A 21,954-nucleotide genomic window follows, 5' to 3' on the forward strand; every position below is an offset into this window, starting at 1 on the left:
TCAAAACTGTACGTTGGAGTAGGACCTTTCCAGACAATTATATACTGATAGTCCAAAGGTATTCAGCAGCAAAACTGCTCCCTTGTTTGTTCTTGGTATACATGCTACGTGTGCATAAAGCAAAATTTAAAAAGGCTATGGTGGAGGAAATCCCACATAAATCTACCTGGTTATACTTTTCTAAGGAATCATTCCTTTCCAACCCCAAGCTAGATTTTGAATTAGGGTACAAGATTACAGTTTACAAGATTGCCACACTCTATTTTTCAATACAATTATCTCCTTTCTCCTTCATTCCTTCCTTTTCTTCCTTTCCATCTTGCTGCTGCTTCTTTCCACTCATTTTTTTTTTTTTTAAGATTTTTCTATTTGGGGCACCTAGGTGGCTCAGTGGGTTAAAGCCTCTGCCTTCTGCTCAGGTCATGATCACAGGATCCTTGGATCAAGCCCCACATTGGGCTCTCTGCTCAGTAGGGAGCCTGCCTCCCCCTCTCTCTCTGCCTGCCTCTCTGCCCACTTGGGATCTCTGTCTGTGAAATAAATAAATAAAATCTTTTTTTTTTTAAAGATTTTATTTATTTATTTTTAAAGATTTATTTATTTATTTATTTAACAGACAGAGATCCCAAGTGGGCAGAGAGGCAGGTAGAGAGAGGGAGGGAAGCAGGCTCCCTGGTGAGGAGAGAGCCCAGTGCGGGGCTCGATCCCAGGACCCCGTGATCATGATCGAAGCCGAAGGCAGAGGCTTAAACCACTGAGCCACCCAGGTGCCTCTCCACTCATTTTTAAATTTATTCATTTATTCTCTGTCTTTGAAGCAGCGCTGTGTGGCATTTAAAATATTTTATTTGATTTCTAATCCATAAACAGTTTTAAATTTACTGGTTTACCACCTATTCTTGAGATTTGGAAAATTAATTCTTTTCTCTGGGCTCTGTAACGTAGAAAGTCCTTGCTTTTACCACCAACTTGGCCATTAGAAGGATCTCCTAGAGAAGCTGAATCCCCTACCAGCAAGTTAGGAAATAAGGCAGATCAAATGCAGAATACTATGCTAGAGGCAAACAAACAAACAAAAACCAGGTAATATAAAGAGCTAACACTGCATAATGATTTAAATGAGTAATCTATTTGTTTAGTACCACTGTGACTCATTCATCAATCAGAAGGCATGTATTTTGCTTACATGCCATTTCCTTCATGTATCTCTAACCATAGGAGGAAACAAACAAAAGAGAAACAAAACAAGATAAAACAAACAACAGAACCTGCAAATTAAGGAATTTAAAGCTGGAACCCTATAAAGACAGAGCAAGGTTAATTTTAGCCCTCAGCTGTTTGTTGTCCCTTGAAAATCTTCCTAAGATTACACTATTCACACCAATCCACAGCTATAAAGTATGCTATTGTATAATAACAACGTATCTGAGTAACTGATAGAACAGAGCCTGACAACTCTTACTGTAAACAGTTCACACAAACGGTTCTTTTATTACTTAATTACAAAGCTTGAAGGATTCTGTTAAGCAGTCTGAATGATTAAGCTCTTCCATTCTTAAGAAACTAAACTCTTTTTCAGAAAAATCAATATTTCATCTTTTGTCAGCTTAGACATAAGTAATAATCTTATTTTAGCTTAAAAATATTTTTCTGATATTAAAAACCAAATTTCTGACATTATATGCTTCTTTTTAACAGCAAATGTTATGGTTATCTCCACAACATGAAATGTTTCCGACTCCAACAATTATAATGATTCAAATGGTTGATATAAAAATGATACAATCATGGATTTCTGTGAGAAGGAACATAATTTTAGCAGGTTGGAAAGATTCTAGACTTCTACCTGACTCCAGTTCCGAATGACCGCCTCATGGGAAAATTACCAACATAATCAGATCTCCAGTTTGCACAATGTTGGTTCAAGATTTTATTTTGCATTCTTTAAATTAAAATGTGTACCATTTGGAGTCTTTATTTATAATCAAACTGACCACGGTTAACTTGAACTGAAGATAATTTCATAGGAAGTGTATTAGAAGACCCACAGAATTGTCAGGAAGCCTATAGAGATGGGAGGAAAGGTACTGTTGGGCCTATGCCACAGGGCAGTTTGCTGGTGCTTTTACTATAACATTTATTGCTATTGGCATTCTTGCCACTAGATATCTGCCACCATCCTGCTGAACTCAGTCACTCTGGGCACTCATTCCAGCAACTCTGAAATTCTGAATCCCTCAAAATCCAAAGCATGTAGTAGGACATTGATTAATTAGTTGGTTGAGCCCAGTTCACTTACCCAGTTAGCTACCAGGGAGATAGGAAAAGGAATATATCTATTTGCCCACCTTCATCTTTCTTCCTACCTATTTTGGTATTAACTCAAAAAGGAGCGGTATTTGCATACAGGGCACCAAATGTCAAGTATCCACAGACAACTTTTAATCTACAGTTTACGAGTTTGATCATCCTATGGCTGCCAAGCATTCCATCTTATTTTCTTTTCATTGAATGGTGCTGAATAGTTGATAGCGGTTCTATTAATAATTCAATAAATTTAGGTATAATTATAGTATGTTTTAAAAAATACTCTTTTACAAGAATCTCAGAAAGATTTATGACAGGTCTAATGTTATACCAGTGATTAAGTTATGACTGCACTATACTATGCGAAAAACTGTGTGTCGAGGTATGTATTTGGGGAAGAGCAATAAAAAAATAAGTAGACCTTAGAATTCATAGACTTTTAAATGAAGATTTATTTATTTACTTGTCAGAAAGAGTGATAACACAAGTAGGGGGAGCGGCAGGCAGAGAGAGAAGCAGGCTTTCTGCTGAGCAAGGAGCCCAATCAGGAACTCGATCCCAGAATCCTGGGTTCATGACCTGAGTTGAAGGCAGATGCTTAACCAAATGAGTCACTCCAGCATCCCCAAAATTCATTTTTAATGTGAAGGGAAGTTAGCAATGAGTCCAGTGGTTTTCAATTTTAGCTTCACATTACAATCACTCAGGGAGACCTTAAAAAAATATGGGTAGGTAGAACTTCTACCCTAGACATTTGGAATTAATTGATTTGGGGTGGGGCCCAAGCATTTATGTGGTTTTAAAATACCCCAGGTGATTTTAATGTGCAGCCAGGGCTAAAAACCATTGATCTAGTCCAGCTTACTGAGTTCACACAATCATTTGGTACAAAAAAAGAACAGACTTGGATCAAAAAAAAAAAATCTTAATTTGAACCTCTTTTGTACAATTTTATTAAGAAAGCAGCTTATCCTCTCAGTGGCTCAGGTCTTTCAATTGTAAAGGGAAATACTAAATACTGTCTTAGTCAATTAAGAGAGATTTCTCCATTGCAGGAATAGGAAAAAATGATGGTCAATGAGGATGAATAACTTACCCAAAGCTAATTATGAAGTGTTGGGAATAATTTAAGGATGTCATTTAGTTTTTCCTATTCACTTGTGCCCTAGACCATGTTGCCTCAGTGTTTACGGTCTGAAGCCTTAACTATTAAAAAATTGGCTAAAATATCAACTGTAACTAACTTTTAGTTTTATCATTCCCACTTTTAATACTTTTAAAAATGAGATGAAATCTTCATATTCAGGCATAACTAAAGTAATTATTAAGGTTTAGATTGGGATATGACTTTTTTTTAAATGGTTAAACAGGAAGAATTAGAAAGTGGTTCCTTAGCAAACACAGGAAGAGGCGAAGAGAGTGAACTATTATTTTGGTTCCCAGTGTCCTTTTAAGTATCTGCATCCATTAAAGTTACCAAGAATAGGGGCGCCTGGTGGCTCAGTCATGAAGCTTTGGCCTTTGGCTCAGGTCATGATCCCAGGGTCTGGGATGAGCCTGCCTCTCCCTGCGCCTGCCACTCCCCTTGCTTGTGCTCTATCAAAAAAATAAATAAATCTTTTTAAAGAAGTTACCAAGAATACTTACAAATTAAAATTATTTGTTTTTATTGTCTCAATTAGATCTTTTAGTTTTATTTTTAAGAGTCTCGATCTTCAATGTATTATGGTCAAAAAATGTTTGCTACTCTATTTTACTACATAGCCCATATTGTGCTAGGGACTAAGGATTCAAAAATTTAAAGAATATGAAACCTTTCTTTGAGAGCTTATAAACTGATAGGTATAATACGAAGGGAGGGCTAATTCTCCTGCCTCAGTGTTTTGGTTGGAATAGATTAGAAATTTTCTAAAGATATAATTTATAACAGCTTCTTGTTTGCTCTTTATTTCTACTGCTACTAGGTTTCCTGGGGCTCTAGACTTTGTTAAACTAGATAGAGCTCAATGCTGGGTAAGTGGACTAAGGGCTCAAAAATGAAGCCATAAACAAGGGATGGTATCTTCCTTAAACAGGTATGACGTCTGACCACCCTTGTCGAGTGGTCAGAATTGTCCTTAGCACTGCATGGGATAAAAAGAAATATATGGGATGCCTGGGAGGCTTAGTTGGTTAAGCAGCTACCTTTGGCTCAGGTCATGATCCCAGCGTCCTGGGATCGAGTCCCACATCGGGCTCCTTGCTTGGCAGGGAGCCTGCTTCTCCCTCTGCCTCTGCCTGCCACTCTGTCTGCCTGTGCTCACTCACGCTCCCTCTCTCTCTCTGATACATAAATAAAATCCTAAAAAAAAAAAAAAGAAAAGAAATATATGACACAGTCATACAGAATAAACGATCAAGAGCTTTAGGAATTCAGAAATAGGGTAAACAGAATGGGGTGCTATAAAGACTTGTTCGTTTCATTTTAAAAGCAAAAATTAAGCCATTTTTAAAGTATTTTTCTTATGTGTTTTAGTCAGGAATATCACAAGATAAGATGATAAATGTGGTTGTTCAGCAGATTAGAAATTATGGTGTTTTCTAAAAGGGGAACCTGGTTTCTAAGTAAGCTAAAGAAAACTTCATTCTTGGGCTTTAAATTAAAAAGCAGGGTAATTTTTCTACAGTTTTGGAGCTTTCATTTCTGTTTGAAACTTAAAACAGAAACAGGGTACACACTGAGAAATGTAATATTTTGTTTCATAAATGCATATTTTAGTTTATCTGTAAAATACTTCAGAGAATGGAAATATTTTTTAAACTTACTATTTTTGAATTGTCAACTGTTTCAAGAAATAAAGAAAATGTTTCATCAGTGATATGATTTAGTAGTTGCCTAAATTGTCACTTTTTACAGATTTTGGTTTCACTGAAATTCACTTAGTGATTTTCTCAACTGCCATGATTATATACAAAGTTAACATTTTCATTGTCTCTATTTTCTGGCCATTATTTTGTTTTACAATTATTACTTAAAATAATTTATTTTATGAGGAACTACTCTAGATATGCAGTACTCTAACCCCAGGTAAATATAGTATATCCTTTTCCTTTGGTCTTATTTGTGGTATAAATGGCATTCATTCATTCAAATATTGATATAATGTCTGATACCTACATGACATCACTGCAGACATTACGTTGACAAAACAAGTCTCTGCCTTTATGACGCTTGTATTCTGGTGTTAGATCAACAGAAGATGGCTTTCAAAAATAAACTTTTTAACCCTAACAAGTGCCAGTGCCAGGTAGATGCTACTGCTTCCAGCTGCTTCTGTTTTCCATTATATTACTCCTTCCACTGAAAAAGAGATCCAACTCCAGCAGATCAATCTTCCATTTGCTTGGAAAAACTAGAATCTACTCTGAGAAGACTATTATGTTGAAATGCAACAAAATACCTCTATTTGCCACATATAAAAAAAATTCCTCCCTCAAATATAATAAAAAGTACTATGACACTTTACAAAGTATTTTAAGAAATACTGTAACTGAGATTCCAAACAACTGTGTGAGGTAGTCAGGGAGAGAGCATAATTAGGGGGTTAAGAGGAGGAGCTGCAGATTTGATTTGATCTCAGTTCTGTGGCCCTCAAAAAACAACTTAAACTCTTTGTCCTTGAGTTTCCTCATATGTAAAATTTTAGTACTCAAAATTACTTCTATGATTGCTGTCAGGATTAAAAAATATATTTAAAGTACTTAGTACAGTGTTTGCCATAACAAACAATAAATAGTGACTATTTTTTATGAGCAATATCATTCTTTGTCTGATTTTACAGATAAGGAAAATGAAGTTTAGGAAGACTGAGGCCTAAGGATTCATAGCTATAAAACAGGCAACACTTTGAAGCCTAATCTCCAAAATCATTCTTCAAGTTTTATGACAGTGCCCATTAAGGCAGACAGAAAGTATATTGGATCATTGTTAGAATACTAGTGACTCTAGTAGGTTTATTTCAGCTGAAGCTTGTAAGGTTATCTTTTAACCTATCTACCATTATCAAATATTCTCGTATTATGAAATAAGTAAGTTATCACATGCTGTTAGATCTTAAAAAATAACAAACCCTATTTCCTGTTTTTCCTCCCCTTCGTTCATTTATTTAAAGCTTCGCCTTACTTTTAAGTCTAACTTGATCTCTAACCATTTGCTACAAAAAGGTTTCCTAGAGTCTTCCACAAACATTTTGTTATTTACCCTGAAACAGAGTACAGAGAGCAAGGTCGGCATGACACTGGGTTTACATAGGAGATAACAAACGCAGCAAGGTTAAATGCCGAGATCCAGGCCACAAAAGTAGTTAGTCTGATTCTAAACCGTACGCTAAGATGATTATCATCTAGTCTTCTAAAAGTTAAGAAAGGGTGGGTGAGAAGTTATTGCTTATCACATTAAAGGGAAGTAACACTCAAATATGAAAGGTTTTCTATCACCTTATACAGTTGAAAACGAGGCCAGGCACGGGCACTCTGGTTCACACTGCCATTTTTAAGTAACGTAGACTGGTCCTGAGGCGATGTATAAAGATGGAGCTCAAACATTCAAAAGGAGGGTTTCATAGCAAACCCAAGCCTAGTAAAAGCGCCGCACTGCCTGGCAGATTCCACACAGAACCCGGGCCTCCCACGTGTCTTTCAGGAAATGCACAGAACACGAGGGATAAAGGAGGCCAAGGAGAGGCTGGGACAGGTAGGAAGGGCACGTAGGGCTTTCCCGGGTGACTGGGGACGCGCGAAATCTGGGGCGGGATGAAGGGAACTCGCGGAGCACCTGGCGGGCACCGACGTCTGAGAACAAGTCTGAAAGCAGCATGCGGGAGGCTTTCATCCTGGGAGCGCCCTTCCCGCGGACCCCACCCTGTGGAGCTCCCCAGAGGATTTGCTCCTCAGGTTCGAGGGAGGGTGGAGGAGGTGAAAGCGCGGAAGAGGAATGCAGAAAGTACCCGAGCCTCTAGTGTGGTAACAGGTGGGCACGGGTCAGAGTCCGAGTTTCGCGAAGTCTAGGGCCTGGCCGCACCCTCGATGCCTCCGAGCCTCCGTAGCTCCGCCCCTCGCGCGTGGCGCCCATGACGCTAGGCGCGCGGGCCCGGCCCCTTACAGAGGTCGCGCTTGTCGAACGGTCGGCCTTGCTGCGCCTGCGTGATCGGGAGGGGAAGTGAGGCGGTTTCTTCGGCGCCTTTTCCGGCGGCGGCGGCGGCGGCGGCAGCGGCAGAGCTGGGAGGAGGAGGTGGAGGCCAGAGGGAGCCCGCGCTCAGGGCGGCGGCTGGAGGTAACCTCTTGGACTGAGCTGGAAAGGCGGGCCACCTCGGCCTCCGTTCCCCTCTGGTACTCCGCCAGTAACTCTTCTTCCTCTCCGTGTCTCTGCAGGCGGCGCACCGAGTTCCCGCGAGGTTCAATGACCTGACGAGGCGCCGGAGCCTTGCTGACTCTCGGGTAGCTTGGGCCGGTGGTGAGCCCGGAGCTCGTGGACCGGCGGGCGGCCCGGAGGGTCTCGGTCTCCCGCGGCGGAGTGAGGAGAAGGCGGAGGAGCGGGAACCGCGGCGGCGCTCGCGCGGCGCTTGCGGGGGGAAGGGCAGTTCCGGGCCGGGCCGCGCCTCAGCAGGGCGGCGGCTCTCCCGGCGCAGACTCAGGGCCCCGGCGGCAGCGGCGGCTGGAGGAATCAAGTTGTGCGGTCGGTGATGCCCGAGTGAGTGGCGAGTCCGGGCCTCTGCCCCGAGGAGGCAACTCCCACGCAGGCCGCACGGGCGCCCTCGCGGCCGGGAGGCTTCGTTTCGGTTTCGCGGCGGCTGCGGCGTATTTGGCTGAGGGGACCCGGGACACCTGAATGCCCCCGGCCCCGGCTCCTCCGACGCGATGGGGAAGGTGCTATCCAAGATCTTCGGGAACAAGGAAATGCGGATCCTCATGTTGGGCCTGGACGCGGCCGGCAAGACAACAATCCTGTACAAGTTGAAGCTGGGCCAGTCGGTGACCACCATTCCCACAGTGGGTTTCAACGTGGAGACGGTGACTTACAAAAACGTCAAGTTCAACGTGTGGGATGTGGGCGGCCAGGACAAGATCCGGCCGCTCTGGCGGCATTACTACACCGGGACCCAGGGTCTGATCTTCGTAGTGGACTGCGCCGACCGCGACCGCATCGACGAGGCCCGCCAGGAGCTGCACCGCATTATCAATGACCGGGAGATGAGGGACGCCATAATCCTCATCTTCGCCAACAAACAGGACCTGCCTGATGCCATGAAACCCCACGAGATCCAGGAGAAACTGGGCCTGACCCGGATTCGGGACAGGAACTGGTATGTGCAGCCTTCCTGTGCCACCTCAGGGGATGGACTCTATGAGGGGCTCACATGGTTAACCTCTAACTACAAATCCTAATGAGCATTCTCCACTTATCCCCCGGAAGGAGAGAAATCAAAAACCCATTCATAGGATTATCGCCACCATCACCTCTTTCAATTGCCACTTTCTCTTCTTTTGAATTTGAACTCTGGAGTTACTGTTCTACGGTTGGGGAGGGGGGGGTTAGGGGTTTCCTTTTTTTGTTTCTCTGTTGTTTTTTTTCCTTTTTCCCCCTCTTTTTTCTTTTTGCTTTGCGTTACGATGCTCTGATCTGACAATTGACATGAATACAAAGTGCTAGATGCTCTTACTGACTTCCAGCAAATGGGATGGGGAAATATAGCAGTTTTTGGTAAAGTCCTTTATAATAATGGTTTGATTTTTTTATTTCGAGAGAATCTTTTTTGCAATGTATGCTTTTTTTTTTCCTTTTTGCCCCGTTTCCTTTTCACTTGCTGTAGATGGCTTATTTTGCATTCATGCAGACTATGTTGCAAGTCTGTTTCATCTAGTAAACTGAAAATTATTGCTTAATCAAACTGCCGTTTGTCTTTTATATTTAAGGCCTTTACCCCTCCCTTATGAGTTTTACCTTTAATTTAGTAATTTCAAATGTGACCTTTTATATCTAAGACCAGTATAGTAAACTTAGCCTACAGTGGCACATAATGAGTAATACCATTGTAATATGTTCCAGTTGCACATCAGTATGTTAAACAGGTAATGTGAGAAGTTCTTTGAAATGTCAGCTCTTAAGTTCTGAAACATACGTCATGCATGAGTAGGGATAAAACTCAAGTTCCTTATTACATAGCTAACTTACACTGCATAAAAATTTGAAAGTGTAACCCGTCAACACGGATTTTTCCACTGCAAGGTTAGCAACTTTGCTGTTTTTTCCCTCTTTTTTAACTTTAAAAGTAGACTCTTTCCAGAATATGGAGCAATAAATGGTATATGCCACACACAGATGCGATATCTGTAGATATTTTAAGTGACTTTGGGGCAAAACTGGAATATATACTTCTACTACATTTCAAATGTCTAAGACCAATAGTTTAAAAATTACTAGAATGTTTACTTTGTTCATTAATAAAGCATTTAACAATTCAAATTATATACACCTACCTAGTTTGAAAAATACACATTCCTGTTTTCACATTAGAGCAACTGATTAAGCTGAAGATAGAAGTCTTTTTTGTAGATGAGTGATCCACATCTCCATTAATTAGAACACTGGAAAAGATGTTTTATAAAAAAGATATTTAATTCTGTTTGATTGTAGGATTAACTCATACAAATAGTAAGTCAGATATCCTGTTGGTTCATTAATACACTATCTCCCCTAAGGAAGGAAATGTAATGAATGAATGATGTGTAGACTTGAGGAATGACAATTAAAGGGGAAGTAGGATGAAGAAAAAGAACCTACAGATGACAATGAATGTAAACTTATTTTTCTTCAAGGGTAAGCAGTGTGCTCACTGGTGATAACCAGATCCTAGCAAGATTACTTGCTTAGCTTGTTAGGACCGGTAATTAGATTATTGAGACCACTATCATGATACTTTGAACCAAATGTTAATGCTTGATAAAGAATTGTGAGCAGCATCTGGTTCTCATATAGCCTTAAGGATTAATTTTAGAGGTCCTCAAGGAATTAAACATAGGGAATTTAAGAAACGTAGACTGCAAAGGCAGTATACAGGAAAAGGTGGAGTGGGTTTTATTCATGAGGGTGTCTGAAAACAAATGGAACGGGATATCATGGTACATAGTTGGACAGTATTGGTCCTTCGTGTTTTGGCCATATTGTATAATGGAGCTTTTACCAAAGATGTATGAGAAGCATAAGGCTATAAAAAGTTAACTATTGAAAGTAAAAGTCTTGACACATTTACCTAAAGCAGATGAGAAAAGGTGCTATGTTGTAGGCTCCTGATGGTGCAGAGGGATTTTTGAATTCAAAATGCAACTAAAGTATAAAGTTCTCAGTTTTACTTTAGAAGGATCTCCAGAAATGAAGCTGACAGACACATCCGAGAACATTTTAGTTGCTTTTAAAATTCCCAAAGCTCCACATAAATTTAATTCTTAGTGTTTTAAGTGATTGCATTTTAAGGTACATAAACATGGGTTATACAAATACCGATGCTATAGTAACATCTTTAGACAAGACAAGCACAAAGGTATAAATGCCTAAACTGGAGGAAACTTGAAACCCTCATCTTAATTCCTAAATGTAGTATTTCTAACTTGTGACAGACAGATTGATAGGCAGCCGTTTTTTTGTTTTAAAATAACTGGGAGCATAGTTAAAATTTTATACATCAAGTGATTGCTATTGAATGTTGCAGGTGAGATGTGGTTATTTTTAGTTTATTTGAAATGTCTAACTGAAGGGGGGAGGAGGGAAGCAAATACTTGAAATTTTGGAAAACCCTAAACTTCTTGGTAAGAAATTGTAATTTTCATTTACCTTTTCTTTAAGGATATAAAAGGTTGATAATTGATGTAGTTAAATTGAGCCATAACCATTGGTGATCATGGGGCAGGTAATTGAGCCTGCAGGAAAAGTTATAATCTAGGAATTTAAAAAATAAGATCCTGAAGTTTTTGTTTAATTGCATCAATTTCTGTATTTATGTGAATTTATAAACTGCAGTAAGTTTTGAATGAGGTTAATCTTGTCTAATATAAGTAAATGAGTCTGTAGACTGTGATCTCCCCAAACTAAAAAGTACAGTACTTGGAATTGTGTTCTATATGGTTGTAGTGTTGGTAAAGCACTAATATGCAGAAAATAAAGGAATTACACAGTGCAGTTTCTCACGTTATGTTACTCGTTTGGACTAGATGAAGTGGGACATGTGGTGTGTTGGGCCATGTTACTCTCCAGGGATGTATGGTATAAAGTGACTCGATTTTGGAGTCACCTAGCTTTTATAAGAACAAAAAAGTCAATTTGCTTTTTATAATGCTGGGTGTACAGAAGGTTTTGTACTGATTTAGTTCCACCAAACTTAATCTGATTTTATGATAACTTAGGACACAGAAGAAAATAACTTTTTAAGAATTAAGGTTCTAAGCAGTGTGTATTCTACCTTTTTTCCAAAACAGTTTTTAGGAGTAGAGAATTGTGTCTGTAAAGAATTGGCCTGCAGAGTGGTCTTAGCCTTGACAATTGACTTTTAGATTTTTAAAGTTTGTCTTCCAAAAGCCAGCTGCTTGTCTCATAAGAAAGGCAGAATTGTAGTCATTTAGAAAGGAAAATAGTAGATGAAGAATAACTTGTTGGGTAAAAAGGTTTTTTAAACACATTTCCTTTTTGGTAAGCATTCCCCCTTGAATCAGCAAGTTTTATAACTTGATTTTAGAATATCTTACTGTGTTCTCTAGTATGATATATTATTTAACCCTCACATTAATGTTAATAAACTTAGTACTGTGATTTACTAATGGTTATCAAATAACTTATCAGTGGTAGCAGCAGAAGATAACTTTACTCTTTAGTGGGTTTTTGTGTTTTTCATATGTTTAAAAATATAGTAGCCTTAATCTGAATGGTAGTGGAGCTTCCTAAATTCCCAGTTACCTGGGAATCCCCAGTACCTTGCCAAGTATACATCAGGGTGTGGTAACGCAAATCTTGGCTCTTAAAGATTGTAAAACCACATATAGCAAAAAGAACTTTTAAGTTTGACTAATCACTGAGCAGAATGTATTTGGAGTAGAACATTCGATAGAATCTAGCTTCTTGTTTATATTGAATGGTCAAGACAAGTAGGAAAGATTACAATGTTAGGAAGTTTATAAAAAGGAATGGTGGGACATGGAGTCACAGAATAAGAGGTAAAGTAACTTTTTTCTGATTTGCTAAACTATAAAGTTGCCAGACTAGATTAGTGAGGTTAATGGGCAGGGAATACATACAAGTGAGATCAAAGAGGCAGAACAAGTTCTGTAGAGAGGTTTAGGAATGGCAAATGAAATTTGTTTTTAAATAAGCCAAAGTAATGGTAATCTTCCTGGGAATTAGTCTTTAAGAAAAACCACTCAGTAGGACAGTAAGAAAATGCTGTAATTTTGAACATTTTTTTTTCTCTTTAAAATGTTTTATGACTACCTGAAACAATTTTAAAAGGAAAGTATTTGTCAATCTTCCTTAAATACTTTAACACTTGTTACATAATTTCATTTGGATCCATCTCTCCTCCATGGTATTTGTTTTATAACTGCAAGAATAGATTTCTTTATAGACAGCCTAAAGATACACCCGGCACTATTCTAGGTAGAGACCATCCATAAGTGAAATAAAAAGTCTGCTTTCGTGGAGTTTATGCTGGTGGGGATGTGGGTGTGGGGAATGACAAAGACCAAATAATGAATAAAGATATGTTAGGTGATGTACTATGTATCATATAGTATGCTCTGTATATAGGGGGACTGATAGGAATGTCCTCAGAGGACTTCCAGATAAAGTGACGTTTGAACAAATACTTGAAGAAAAATATCAGTGGAATTTACATGGTAACAAAAAGATAATATGTGTATTGTAAAGCTGAGGCAGGGAAACTGGCCTAGAGCAAATCTGGCTTTGACCAGCTTTTATAGGGAATGAGCTAATAATGTTTTCTACATTTTTAAAGACTATGAAAATACAAACATGACTGTGACAGAGCGTATTTAGCCTGGAAAGCCTTAAATATTTACTATCTGCCCCTTTATGAAAAACATTGACCTCAAATCTAAGGCCCAGTTTTAAAGTATTACCAAAATATATAGGAAATCCAAAGTAAAAGACCATGGTTAATGAATGAATCTTATCAAAACTTTAGGAAAACTGGCTCATACAATTTACCACATTTGAACATTTAGTGATCCTTGAAACTTATTATTGAGTAGTTTAACCTGGATTACCCCACCCTCACCAAATACGTTTAAATATGTGAAATCAGCAGTTTTTCAAGTTCAACTTTAACATTCTTTAAGATCTTATGAATCATTTCATTAAAATTATTTCCCATATCTTTATGGTAGTTTTACTGGTTTTGGGGTATAAGTTAAAAGTGTTTCTGTAACAAAGTGCCCTTTTCTTCAGATAACCTAGATTAGTTTGGAATAGGTTCAAATAATATCATTGACTTTTATTCAGTTGGTATTACTGTAATCAAGTCCTGAGTCCAGCATTTTATATTATCAAACTTTACAAGAGGAGGTGTTTTGTTGACTTCGAAACTAACATGTTGCATGCTATTTGATGTCTTGTACTGTTATTCCTCTAAGCAATACAAACTAGGAAATTCACACATGTTATTTCTTGGATGGAGAGTTGTTCCATACTATTTACATGGTAGAACGTGAGAATTTGTAAATACCCTAACAGAGAAACTAAACAATAATTTAATAGGAATTAACAGAAGTAATTTTTATGGAGGACATTAACTAATGGGCTTTAAAAAATAAAAGCACTTGTTCATAGAAAGATCTTTGTGCAGCTGGATATTCATGACCAGTAAAAATTATTTCCCATTATAACCAAATAGACTGGCCTGAGAAGGTCATAGCATTGTGAGAGAGGAAAACAAATAAACAAATAAAAACATATTTAAGGGTATAATAACAGCAGGAACTTAGATCTTATTTATTCTAACTTGGCAAACTGAAGTGCTTTATCTCCATATCGGTTTCTAAATCAGTTTTGTGAATAAGTCCTCAGTTGGAGCTATGCCTAAAGATACCAAATTGGGAAACATTCTAAGAATAAGAGAATATAAGAGCATATTTTGAATGTTTACCATGTGCCAGGCTTTGTTCTAAGCATTTCATGCATATTAATTCTTTCCATCCTCACAAAAACTTGAGAGAAAAGGCCCCCATTTTATAGTTGGGAAAACTGAGGCTGAGGAGGTAATATGTTAATAAGTAGCAGAGCCAGACTTTGGACTTGGGTAGTCTGTACTATACTATGAGTACGGCTAAGGTGAGCTAGTGATTAACCATGTACTTAATATTTTGTGTGTGTCTAGCTTACAAAAGATCAGTTTAAGTAATAGCCCATAATTTTCTTATTTAAGATTATCACCTGATTTTGAGACGCTGTATAATTTGAGCCTTCTGTATAATGGAGAGCATGGTATTAGACTCTGTTTGAGAATTAGTTTTTTTCTGTAAAAATCACATGTAACTACTTCATTGTGAATTTTACAGATCACGCTGAAGAAATAGGAAAAGTTAAAGTTTTCACCAAACTGATTATTTGCACGCTTATTTACAAGACAAATTTTCAGGAAATTTAGAGTGTACAACTTATATTGTGTTTCTACCTGGTAAATTCATAATTAAAGACATTTCAGGTGTTGTTTAATAAGTGAATTTCTTGCTTTTTAGATCCTATTATAGCTTACTTTTTGTAAGTGAGGTTTACTTAATGCTATATCCTCCTGTCAGCAAGAACCTGGAGTCTAAGTTCAGCAAGAGTGTTTTAATCATGTACTTTGGTGTTTAAGCCAGGACTTAAGACTAAAAGTTGATAATTTTGGTAAAATGTAAAATGCATTATTTGAAAATCCTATTTTGTCAGTAATTTCTTTCTTTTTTAAAAAGATTTTATTTGTTTATTGGACAGAGTGAGAGAGCACAAGCAGGGGAGCAGCAGAGGGAGAGGGAGAAGCAGGCTCCCCACTGAGCAGGGATCCTGATGCGGAACTAAGTCCCAGAACCCTGAGATCATGACCTGAGCTCAAGGCAGTTGCTTAACCAAGTGAGCCACCCAGGCGCCCCTAGTCAGTAATTTCTATATGAGGTAGAAATATAAGGCTAGGTAAGATGTACACATGAAATGTTCAAAGTCAGTAATCAAGGGCTCTAACAAATACTGGACAGCACAAAGAAGTATTATATTGTGAGCTGGAATGGGCTAGAGAAGGCCAGTAGGAATTGAGTTGGACCCAAAAATTCAGGAGAATCACAGTATTTATTGCATGCTCATTGTGTGCTAGGCACTGTTCTATGTGCATTACTTGCATTATCTCACTTAAAATGTGAGTAAAGGTGCATGGGTAGTAATCTACATAAAGTATTTGGGAGGTAGGAAAAAGACTTGTCTGACTAAGGTTGCCAGATTTAGCAAATAAAAATACAGCGTGCCATGGATGAAGGAGAGTAGGACGTACAGGCTTCTAGTTATGGAATGACTAAGTCATGGGGATGGAAAGTGCAGTGTAGGGATTATAGTTAATGATATTATAATAGCATTGTATGGTGACAGATGGCAGCTAGACTTGTGGTGAGCATAGTATAACATATGAAGTTGTCAAATCACTATACTGTACAACTAAAACTAATATAATTTTAAATTAAAAAAAACATGGTGCCAGTGAAATTTCAATTTCATAGTTTTTAGTACAAGTATATCTCATGTAATATCCTATAATTATGTATAAAAAAATTATTGTTGAGGCACCTTGTGGTTCAGTCAGTTAGGCTTCTGATTTCAGCTCAGGTAGTGATCCTAGGGTCCTGGGATCTGCAGGGAGTCTGCTTCTCCCTCTCCCTCTACTGCTCCCTCTGCTTATGCTCTCTCTCTTTCTGTGGCTCTTTATAGAAATTTGCCAACACCTTTTTAGGTCCCAAACTAAAGTTTCATGGATAAAACATGTACTTTATACAGTTAGATGAGTTTTTCAGAAATAGAATTGAAATCATTGAAAGGTAATGTATATACTGATCCATTTATTCACCAAGAATTTATTTACTGGGTTCTAGGCACTATAGTAGGCCCCATACACAGTAATAAATAAATGTCCCAGATCTTTAAGAAGGTCACAAGCTAGTTGAAAATAGAGATGTATATACAGATAATCACAGAGATGGACTGTAACAGATGGTGCATTGAGTGCCCACCAGTGAGACACCTTCCTCTAGTTGGGGAATGGGAGGTATCTAGGGGAATGGAAGGCTCTAGAAGAAGAGGTCCATCTGAGGTGAATTTTATTTTTATTTTATTTTATTTTATTTTAAGATTTTATTTTAGAGAGCATGCATGAGCAGGGGAGGGGCAAAGCGAGCGAGCGAGCGAGAGAGACAGAGAATCCTCAAGCCAACTCCCCGCTGAGCACAGAGCCTGAAACCAGGCTTGATCCTAGGACCCTGAGATCATAACCCGAGCAGAAATCAAGAGTCCATTGCTCAATTGCCTGAGCTACCCAGGTGCCCCTAAGGTGAATTTTAAAGATGAACAAGAACTATTCAGGTAGGAGGTAGATGACATTTTAGGTCGCAGAACAGTTAGTTCCGAGCAAAAATCAGGAGGTGTTAGCAGAGCACAGTCAGCAATTGACAACTAGCTTATTATACCTGGAGCATTAGGTGGACTGGCGTGAGATGAAGATGGAAAGATGGTCAGGGCCTGGGTATGAAGTGCCTTTGTTTTTTAAAGAAACTTTGGATTTTATAGTTTGGGTACTGGGAAAACCTTGTGGGATTTTTTTAAAAGCCAATTTTATTATTATTTATTATTTTGGAGAGAGAGTGTGAGAGCACAAGCCGGAGGGGCAGAGGCAGAGGAAGAGAGAATTGCAAGCAGACTCCCTGCTGAGTGCAGAGCCCAACACAGGGCTCCATCTCACCACACTGAGATCGCAAAACCAAGAGTCAGATGCTCAAACGACTGCGCCACCCAGGCGTCCCAAAACCTTGTGAGACTTTTAAGCACAAAACCGCACGAGACTTATATTTTAGGGAGCTTACCAACTACTGTAAAGGATGAATAAAGGTTAGGCAGGATGGCTATTGTGGACTAGGTAAGAGAACAATGGCCATGGTGGTGGAGTGGAGAACACATCTGAGAAACTTAAATGGCATTTTGTAAAGTATATTCTGTAGAACACTGATCACCAAAGATACTCCTTAGGAAAAAACTCCCACACTATTTGCAAAATGCTTCATATTATATCTGCATTTGGGAGTCACAAGTCACCTCAGCATTATATTGAAGGTTCTTAGAAGTCTTGCTTTAATCCCCAGCATTTCCCCAGGTTATTTGCTCACAGAACCCTAATAATTAAAAAATAAAATAAAATAAAATAAAATACAAAACAACTATCCTATGAAACATAGTTGCCAAGGACCATAGTTCAGGAAATCCTATTTTGGAGGCAGAATTGGCAAGTTTTGGCCAATTGAATGAGAGGGAACAAGGGGAAAATCTGCATGAGTGACTACTAATGAGGGTTACATTTATAAAGACAAAAATTAGAGGGAAAAGAGCAAGTTTAAAGGGAGGAGGCCCAGTTTTGTTAGCAAATTTTAGGTGTCTACGGCAAGGACATCTACATGGAGATAGGCAGTAGGTCAGGAGACATCTAGTCTACAGATAGAGGTTTACGAGAGAGCTTATAAATGGTTTTTGAAACCACAGATGGTAGTGAGATTTCCTGGGAGTGAGAAGAATAAAGGGCAGAGGACGCAACACCTCTCTAGGAAACACTAATGTTTGAGGGGTGGCCAGAAGAAGAGAGTATTCACAAAGAAGACCAAGAAGAAATGGGAGAGAATATCAATGATGTCATATCCTACAGGGAGATCAAGAAGGTTGAAGTTCAAAATGAAGGTTGAAGTTCAAAATGAATTCTTTTGAACTGACAATAAAAAGTCATCAGGACTTTCCTTAGATAAGTTTGAGTGAAGTGGCCAGAAACTAGTTTGCAAATCGAAGAGGCAAGAGGCAGTAGGAAGGGTTCCAAAAAGCTGGAGATAAAGGGATGATAATAGATGTTAAGAATGGGATAGTCAGAGGGAGATGTGTGCAGACCTTTACAAAGATACCTTACTACAGGAGGGTCATTTAGTTCTCAAAACATTGTTCAGATAAATGTGCTTATTGAGGGTGGAGTAGGAAAGGAGGAACATGTGCTCCCTACCACCAATTTCCTAGAAGTAAAGAAAAATTAGGAAAAGAATCCATTTAAAATGTGAATCTTAATTCTTTAAAGCTGCTCTTTTTGCATAGTTAGGGTTCTCCTCCTGGAAATGCCTGCAATGATCATGTGCATGTAATTCCAGTCCCACTGCACTCACAGATATAGATAGTGGCACCCCTATCTCACAACCGTAGAAGGTAAGCCAGGGTGGCTATGACTTGTCTAGTCAATCATGGAAGTTAGTGATATAACTTGAGACTCAATATATCTCTGTATTTATCACTCACATAGTCATGGAGTGAAATTTAAAAGAATTTCTAACATGTAAGCATCATGCCAATTAACTTAGTCTAACTAAAATACAGAGTTATGAATTTACTATGAAACTTCTCTTAAGATTTGCAAACTGAGGTTTAATACTTTCTGTCACCATGAGTTCTGAACCTTAGGATATTTTCTTCCACAGTGATGTGGCGCTAGAGGGAAAAATGGGGCTAGGATGACAAAATGAATTTTAAAATGAATTAAATAATAGTACACATTTTTATTTAATGAATTAAATAATAGTACACATTCTTAAGTGTGTTTCTGCTAGTGGGCTACTGGTTTTAAATGTAATCCTCACAACTGACTAGCAAAATAGGTGGTATTCCCTCCCATTTTACAGACAAGAAACTTAATGCACAAAAATTTAAGTAATTTGTTTATGGTACCACAGCTATTCGACCAGAGAGCCTATACTCAAACCCAAGTCTTGTTGACTCCAAAGCAATAGTCTTTAGGAAAGGAAATCCTAATATACTGCAATATACTTTTTTTTAAAAATTTTATTTATTTATTTGACAGACAGAGATCACAGGCAGGCAGAAAGGCAGGCACAGAGAGTGGAAGGGAAGCAGATTCCCTGCTGAGCAGAGAGCCGGATGCGGGGCTCAATCCCAGGACCCTGGGATCATGACCTGAGCCGAAGGCAGAGGCTTTAACCTACTGAGCCAACCAGGTGCCCCTGCAATATACTTTTTAAAATAATTTTTCAAACATTGAATCTGGGGTGCCTGAGTGGCCCAAGTTGGTTGAAATCTGACTCTTGATTTGGGCTCAGGTTGTGCTCTCGGATCTCATGGAATTGAGTCCCACGTGGACTCTGGGGAGTCTGCTTGAGATTCTCTCTTTCTCTCTCCCTCTTCCCCCCACTCATGCACACTCTCGCTCTTGCTCTCTCTCTCTCAAGTAAATAAATACATTCTTTAAAAACAACAACAACAACACAAACTGAATCTAGTAAGACATGGTGGCTGTATCCCACAGATCTGTTTTCTGCCAATCGAGTTTATCGGGAGTTCTTGTGTGTGCTCCTGGAGAGGAAGCAACATTTTGGTGGGACAGAGACTTATTTGAAATGTGAGGGAGGAGCTTCCATCCAAGGAGTGACGGAGTTGGCAATTTTAAACGACTCCTAAACATTCTTCTTCATACCACCCCTAGAACCTGGGGGCCTGGTTGACAAGAAAGGCTTTGGGTTGGGGGTGGGGCATGGATCCCGAGGACAACGCATTCTTCTCTCTCAGGTCCTAGGTTAGATGAAGTGAAAGCAAGTTAGTTTGAACTACACCTCTGTGTTCCCCGACTAGGGGATGGTTTGCATGCTGCTCTTTTTCAACAGCAGCATCAGGACACTTGATCTCTCAACCCTTGCTAGCTGGCTAGATCTTGTGTTGCTTTTATTTGGAGAGGAGGAGACAGACGCACTCCGTTTCTGTTGTGCATTTGCCCAGGAATTATGGGCATGTGTAGACATGCCTTTGGTGTATTTATGTTTAATTCTCTTAATTTGTCTTTTTTGGTCTGGACTTTGTATTAGGTAAATTCATGAATTTATTCATAAAGAACTCCAAGTATATAAATATTGAAAGAATACATGGAAAAACAAGGTGAAGCACAGACTTATTTATTTTCAAAGGTTTACGCAGGGTAGCAGAAAAATAGATATTTTAATGAAATTGTCTTTGTGCCAGTGACAAGTTAACTATTCATTTCTAAGAGGTGGAAAAAAATAAAATCCCTCAATGTTTTCAGTACCTTTGAGAAAAATCCATGTGGCGTGTATATGTTTGATCTACTGTTAACTGAATTATGTAATAGGACTCTACTATCAAAAGTGTATCAAAGCTTATACAAAAACAGTTTATTTAAAAGATCATGATGTGGTAGTACGGGAAAGCTGGCTTTGTAGTAGCAGTGGTTTATTTCCCCCCAGGACCGATTTAAAATTTGAAGGGGGAGAGGAAGGCAAGGCGGTGTTAAAGCCAAGAGGTTGAATCATCTAAGGAAATGAGTCAGTGGCTATGAACCATAACTTTCCTTTTTCTGAGGCTTTGACTTTGAGAGCTTAACGTTGAATTATTTTTTAAAAAATCTTCTTGCTTGCTATTGGTAAATTGAAAACATATTTTTTTTTAAAGAAATTTAAAGGTAATTAGTATTTGGGATTCATTCATTCTTTCAACAAATATTTAGTAGAAATACAGGGATATTTTAAAAACAGTAGTTATACATTTGGCTCTAGGCAACCAATAGTGATTTTTTTTTTTTAAGATTTATGTATTCATGAGAGCAGGGGAGGGGCAGAGGGAAAGGGAGAGCGAGAGAATCTCAAGCAGACTCCCGGCTGAGCACAGAGCTGGAGCTTGGCAAGGATGGGAAGGTGGTTGGGGGCTCAACACAGGGCTTGATACCAGCACCCAGAGATCATGACCCGAGCCGAAACCAAGAGTCAGCCGCTTAACTGACTGAACCACCCAGGCCCCCAACCAATAGTGATTCTTAATCAGCTTTTTTTTTTTTTTAAGATTTTTTATTTATTTATTTGACAGAGAGAGATCACAAGTAGGCAGAGAGGCAGGCAGAGAGAGAGAGAGGAGGAAGCAGGCTCCCTGCTGAGCAGAGAGCCCTATGCGGGACTCGATCCCAGGACCCTGAGATCATGACCTGAGCCGAAGGCAGCAGCTTTACCCACTGAGCCACCCAGGTGCCCCCCCTTAATCAGCTTTTAAAACAAGATTTTTGAGGTTAATAACTGGTGACTCATTTATTGACACATCATATTTCTATCTGATACCCTTGAGTTTTTTCCTAAGCCATGAATTGTTTCTTAGGAACCTTGAGCCCATGACTGAAATGAACACATTGTTTTATGGCCTCTTTTTGAAACCTTAAAAATCTGAACCGTAATTATTGGGTTTAAGAGTAAAGACAACTAGGTATCTCGAAGTAAACACTAGTGCCATTATGTGAAACTTTCAGCTTTTTGTGGTTGGTTGTTTGAGTTGAACTTTTT

The 21,954-nt window shown here is 38.9% G+C and overlaps 1 protein-coding gene across 1 annotated transcript; it reads left to right on the plus strand.

The window, feature by feature from the left end:
• The first annotated feature begins 7,455 nt into the window (after positions 1-7,455).
• On the plus strand, positions 7,456-11,518 carry ARF6 (ADP ribosylation factor 6). Its single transcript, XM_032344161.1, has 2 exons — positions 7,456-7,618; positions 7,717-11,518. The coding sequence occupies exon 2, from the start codon at positions 8,203-8,205 to the stop codon at positions 8,728-8,730; it is 528 nt and encodes a 175-aa protein (XP_032200052.1). The 5' UTR covers positions 7,456-7,618; positions 7,717-8,202; the 3' UTR covers positions 8,731-11,518.
• Positions 11,519-21,954: the final 10,436 nt, after the last annotated feature.

Source organism: Mustela erminea, chromosome 5 (assembly GCF_009829155.1).
Source record: "Mustela erminea isolate mMusErm1 chromosome 5, mMusErm1.Pri, whole genome shotgun sequence".
Classification (NCBI taxonomy): domain Eukaryota; kingdom Metazoa; phylum Chordata; class Mammalia; order Carnivora; family Mustelidae; genus Mustela; species Mustela erminea.

Bases quoted from the DNA above. Each gene is read 5' to 3' on its own strand.
- ARF6 (XM_032344161.1), top strand. From the start codon at position 8,203: ATGGGGAAGGTGCTATCCAAGATCTTCGGGAACAAGGAAATGCGGATC.